General features: G+C 44.4%; 1 protein-coding gene across 3 annotated transcripts; it reads left to right on the forward strand.

Annotated features, from left to right (window-relative positions):
- The first annotated feature begins 769 nt into the window (after nt 1–769).
- On the forward strand, nt 770–4,709 carry LOC102042573 (nucleoside diphosphate kinase-like). 3 transcript variants are annotated; one of them, XM_005424598.2, is made up of 5 exons: nt 770–995; nt 1,492–1,624; nt 2,158–2,259; nt 2,916–3,028; nt 3,362–4,709. In XM_005424598.2, exons 2-5 carry the CDS (start codon nt 1,496–1,498, stop codon nt 3,477–3,479), a joined length of 462 nt encoding a protein of 153 aa, XP_005424655.1. In that variant the 5' UTR covers nt 770–995; nt 1,492–1,495; the 3' UTR covers nt 3,480–4,709. The 3 variants fall into 3 exon arrangements, with proteins under 3 accessions (XP_005424655.1, XP_030915862.1, XP_030915863.1); XM_031060002.1 differs by having other exon boundaries at nt 770–966; XM_031060003.1 differs by lacking the exon at nt 2,916–3,028.
- Nucleotides 4,710–5,764: the final 1,055 nt, after the last annotated feature.

Genomic DNA, 5,764 nt, shown 5'->3' on the forward strand with positions numbered 1-5,764 from the left:
TGAATACAAGAAAGCAGGTTGGTTGAATAGATGCTTAGGTCAGATCTGGAGTCTCCCACCAGAACTAAAAGTACCACATGGATGTGTGATGGACTGTAGTGAAGAGAAGGGATCCCAAGTAAGGAAATCCATGTTATCAAAAAGCTGAACTTTTCCCTGTCAAGCAGCAAAGTCCTGTCCAGAGGGAAGAAAATCTTCATTGTTTTGCTTTCAAGAACAGCCAAGAAGTGGAGCCGAGGAAGTCCACCTCAGTTTGGAGGCAAAAACAGGACAAGCATGGATTTCCATCCAGATGCTTTATCCTCAATTCTCTTAAAGGCAATAAAATGCTCAAGGCAAAGCAGCTCAGTGTTAGGTAAATGGTTGAAGGGTCTTTTGATTCAAAGAGCTAATATAGTACAACCAGAAAAAAACCCAAACAAAATGAATTACTTCATTTAAAGAGGAAATACAAGCAGAACACTACGATAACGAGATTTTTATTAAAATAACGTTATGTGCCTTTTGTTAAATAAAAACCGGGATCCAGCAGGCAAGACTGAAATGCTGGAAGGGCTGAGCCCGGCACTCCTGCTCGGAGGGAAGAGGCATTAAGTGGGTGTTACCCGGGCGGGGGATCGGGGACAAGGATCGATCCCGAATTCCCCCACTCCGGGACGGGGCTGGGGGCGGTAACGGCGCTCTGTACGGGCGGGAGGCCGCCCTGTCGCCATGGCAACCGCTGTGCGGGGGCGAGGGGGTGGGGCACGGCTAAACCGGGTGAGAACCCGCGGTGACACGCCTTGACAGAGACACCGGCGCGGGACACGGGCTGCCAGAGCCACCGGGGAAACAGCGGGGGACACGGGCTGTGGGAGACACCCAGGGAACAGTGGAGTATTCGGGCTCCGACACTCACCGAGGTCATCAGTGGGGGACACTGTTTGCCGCAGCCACCGGGCCACCAGCGAGGGACAAGACTTCAAGGTTTGCCAGAGCCACTGGGCCACCAGCGGGTAAGCCGGGTTGCGGGACAGCGGGAATAGTCCCTCCGTCCCCGGGCAGTGTCACCGCACCCCCCCCCCCCCGGGGCCCCCCCGCAGCCCCTGCCTCCCCCACCTCCCCACTCATGTGTGCTCCAGCATGGGGCTCAGAGCCCCTCTGGTCCTGTTGGTTTCCAGGTGAAAACTCTGTGCATGTACTAATTTATTAATTTATTGCACGGCACTGGAAGATGGATCTGTGGTGATCATTGCCTTCCTTTCCGTTCAGTTTTTCTGATTTCAGTATTCGCTGATTGTTCCTACACTTGGCACCCTTCCACTGCTTCAAACTCACTCCTGCAGCACTTGGGAAAACCTGTGTGCTGTCACTGGTTTGTCCAAACATTGGAGACCATGCATTACTGACCCTCAGATGCAGCAAATCTAATTACACTTATAGCAGACAGGGCTGGGATGGACTGGGATCTCACAGTCCTGGAATAACAAATTTTATTCCCTCCCTCCTCAGGATCATGGCTGCCATTGAGGAGCGCAGCTTCATTGCCATCAAGCCTGACGGGGTCCAGAGGGGGCTGGTGGGGGAGATCATCAAACGCTTTGAGAAGAAAGGATTCAAACTGGTAGCCATGAAATTAATACATGTAAGCTCTCCTCAATTGCTGTGTCTACTTTTTAATATCAGTTGTAGCCTTCAAGTACAGCAGCATATTGTAACAACAAATGTGGCCTCTGTAACATTTAACACTGAAATTTTGAGAAGTTGTACTTGGGATGTTTTTGGAGAAGTTCCAATTCCCAGCTCTGGCTAAATGCTTTAGACATGCTAAGCACACTAATTTTAGTAACCTGATGCCCTTAGTCTGAAGAGAATATTCTTTCAGGTGCCTCCTATGCCAAATAAATAAATATCTTTGAGTATCTTTTACAAATCCCAGGTCATATAAACTGCCCGCATGGACAACAAAAACTTTTCTAAGTTTAGTTGTGGTTAAAGCAAACAGTTCAAATTCATATAGACCAAAAGTACTCCTAGGAAGGTGCTAGAAATACTGACTTTTAAAGTGCGTGCAAGTTTCAGGATTACCAATGCTCTGTGGTTTTTCTCTGTGATTTCACTATGCTCTTAAGCTCTTATTGTAAGCTTTTTTCTCTGTCTGTCTGGTTTTTAACCCAGGCCTCTGAGGATCTTCTGAGGGAACACTACATCGACCTCAAGGACCGGCCATTCTATGATGGCCTGGTGCAGTACATGCACTCGGGACCTGTTGTAGCCATGGTGAGTTTCTGTCAAGGAAAACCACACCACTTGATTGTCTTCCCTGCAATGAGATTGTGTCATCTGTTGAATTCCAGTTTATTTTTTAAAGGATTTTAAAATCTGGATTCAAATACTGTGATTAGGAAGATGTGCTGTTAACTATTTTTCTTTAATCTTTTCTTGTAATCTTTCTCTCCTTTGAGTCAGTTTTTTGAGGAAGAGGGCAGGGGCAAAAAGCAATCACACAACCAGGACCTTGAGAAACAGTAAACCTGCACAAAAGCCTCACTCTGAAATGCCATGTAGTAAGCAAGCTGAAAAAGGATGGTGGAACTTTTTAACTTTAGCTCTCTTTTTCTCCTTGATAATGTATTTGTAAAATAGTTGAGGCCTAGGTCTCCCATGAGCAAACATCTCTGTGAGACTGTTTGACATACTGAGATGGAAAATGGTTCTCTCCCCACCCTTTGTGAGGAGAGGGATTGTGCAGAAGGGGACCATGTGAGCAGATGCTTCAAGAATCTGACAGAAGAATTGGAAATAAATTTGTCTCACTGTGACAAATATTCAGATGGTGATTTGTGCCATGATGGACAGCCCTGTGTTCTTGTGGATGGTATAATTTATCTGCTGCTAAAATTTAATAATCTGAAAGGATTTTTTTTTTCTTTAAGGTGTGGGAAGGTCTTAATGTGATTAAGACTGGAAGAATGATGCTGGGGGAAACCAATCCATTCGATTCCAAGCCTGGCACTATTCGTGGGGACTTCTGTGTCCAAGTTGGAAAGTAAATTTTAAAACATTTGGTATCACCCAAAAGCACTAAATGCCAAGTGTTATATCATGATATCTACAGGAACTGTGCTCTATCCTTCTCTGTTTTACACATGGAGCTGCCATTCCCTGTGCCCATGACATATTAGTATCTAAGGATAGGGATCAAGTCATGGTTGTCCCCATTGACAAAAATGAGGAGCAAAGCAGGCACTGCCTATGCTGTGTCTTTTCCTACTTTACTGTTACTCAAAGCTTCTGTCCATAGTGGGAATCACTTCAAAACAAGAAGCTTACTTTACTTTAAGAATTCCTTTTCTCTTTTATTCACCTTTTCTTTTCCTAGGAACATCATTCATGGCAGTGATTCTGTGGAAAGTGCTGAGACAGAGATCAATTTATGGTTCACTCCTGAAGAATTGGTTGACTACAGAAGCTGTGCTCATGAGTGGATCTATGATTAACACCCAGCCTGGATCTTCTGATGTTCCCATGTCCATGAGCAGCTGCTAGCCTCTAGCTATTCCAAAGCATTCCCTGGTAGAAACCTCAGAAAACAGTGAAATTGCTCTGTTGTGGATGTCAGGGTCAGTGCTTGCTGCTCCTTTGATTTAAAAGTTGTCAAGTTATAGATGGAATTGCACATTTTAAAAGCTGCTTCTGGGACTGAGAGATATGAGATGAAAACACAGAATAGATAACATATATTTTTCTGAAGCATTTTATAGTCATAGAGGGTACTTTGGTAAACACTAAAAAAATGGGTAAAAATTTATTTGGTAAATAAATATGCAAATGGCTCAGAGTCAGAGGTTAACTTTGCTAAAACATTACAGGACAACTGATGGTGTGTAAATGCATTGATAATATGCCCAAATGCTGAGGATTTACTTAAATAATAAGTCAAGTGTGTCTCCATTCCTAAAATGGCTGCAGAAAAAAAGCTCATTTATCTCCCCAGAACATGCTGTGCCCATAAAGAGCTCAACTCTGGCTAAAATGACAACTGGCCTCCACACTGACACTGTTTCAACTCACTCTTTTCTCCTTCCACATGGGATTTGTGTAGTATTTTAAGGACTGATTAACCAGCCAGGCTTGATGAAATGTCCTTTTATGTGAAAAGAAGATTAATGTGAGGATGGATGAGGGAGATTCTACCTTTAGCCACTTCAGTGCAGCAGCTCTCTGACATTGCACAGAGCAGTAAGTGGTGTTTGCTTTGCCGGCTGAACAGCTGGTAATTTAGCTGTGTTCTCATTAGTGTAGTTTCCTCAGTAGCTGAAGCTTCAAAGCAAATGGTCCTTGGATAAGTTGTTTTAGAAGCGACTTTATCACTATCGTTTTGTATTTATTTAATGATGTTAAGAAGTAGAGTCATAATAATGCAGAAGGTGTTTCAGTTTCAACAGCAAAAGTTGTACTGGATGAGGAAGTTGGGATTGATATTATGTATTTATTTCTCTGCAACATTTTATTCACTAAGAGCAAGAGTTTCATGGAATCAGTTGCTCAAGCTCCACTATTTTTCCCCCCAGAGTGAGTTCTTGTATCTGAATACCGAACTATGCAGTGAATGTTGAATGGAAGGCTTATGATACCTTATGGTGATATCGAGCTCCTAAAAAGAGATGGCACAAAATAAAACAATATTTGCTGTTTCTTAAGTGAAATAAAATGAAATCTTAAATATTTTTAAGATCTTTAATTAATGAGTATAAGGAAGTGAAACAAATTCTCTAACTATGAAGCTGTAGGTGAGGCTGTTAGCCCCTCTTCTGAAACTATTCAGTGTTATAGAAGATAAATCATTCGGTTAAAAGAAGTTGGAGGAAAGGGAATATGTGACAAACCTGAGCATGAGATGAGTGGTCTCCAGTTTAATCTTTGCTTGAAAGGTTACTTGAGACATCTCAAGTCTACAAAATAGAGAATTGTGCTTTATCTGGAGGTGTTTGGGTTGTCAGGAAACTGCTGATTAGTGTTTCTAATATGAGGTGACTGGGAAGAGGTGGAAGCCAGCAATCCTGCGTGGCTGAAGTGCCTGAGCAGGTCCAGTGTGAAACCACTAACTGACCCTGTGAAGACACTAACTGGCCCCTCAATAAGAGACAGTGCAAGGACTGCAGAGGTTATTTCACTGATATCCCAGCTGCAGTGATGGTGTGCGATTATAACTTGCTCAGGCAAAGGTGCTTATTAGCTTGGAAAGGGCCAAGCAGTAAACATCATAAAAAGTAACAACACACTCCCTTCTTCATTTTGTGACACGGGTTCAGGGACTGTGAGGTTTTGACACTTGGCAGCTTCATCTTCCCAATGAAATTATCAATAATGTTCCTGTGTTATGGGTTCCACATCACTCTTCTGTGATAAATATGCTTTTGAAGAACTGTAGCCGTGCTGTGCAGTGCAGCCTGGTTGGCAGGACCAGCCCTCAGGCCGCGGGGATACCTGAAAGCAGCCAACCCAGCAAAAAATTAGTAAAAATTTATTTAGTTGTGTTAAACATCCGCCGTCGTTTCAGTGCCTTAAAGGCTTAAGCCACAGTTCCTGCGTCTGTAAATGACCCTCGAGGCGGCGGAGGCGACAGGTGCGGCCAGGCCTGGCCTGGCCAAGAGCCATCCCTCGGCCCCTGGGCCCGGAAGCGGCCGCTCTCCTGTCTAGTCCCACTTCATCCCGGCCCGGCCCGGTTCCGCTTGGCGCTGGCGATCCCGCCCCCGAAGCGCCGCCGCCTAGGCGGCTCCTC

The sequence above is a fragment of the Geospiza fortis genome, unplaced genomic scaffold (genome assembly GCF_000277835.1).
Source record: "Geospiza fortis unplaced genomic scaffold, GeoFor_1.0 scaffold244, whole genome shotgun sequence".
Taxonomy (NCBI): Eukaryota; Metazoa; Chordata; class Aves; order Passeriformes; family Thraupidae; genus Geospiza; species Geospiza fortis.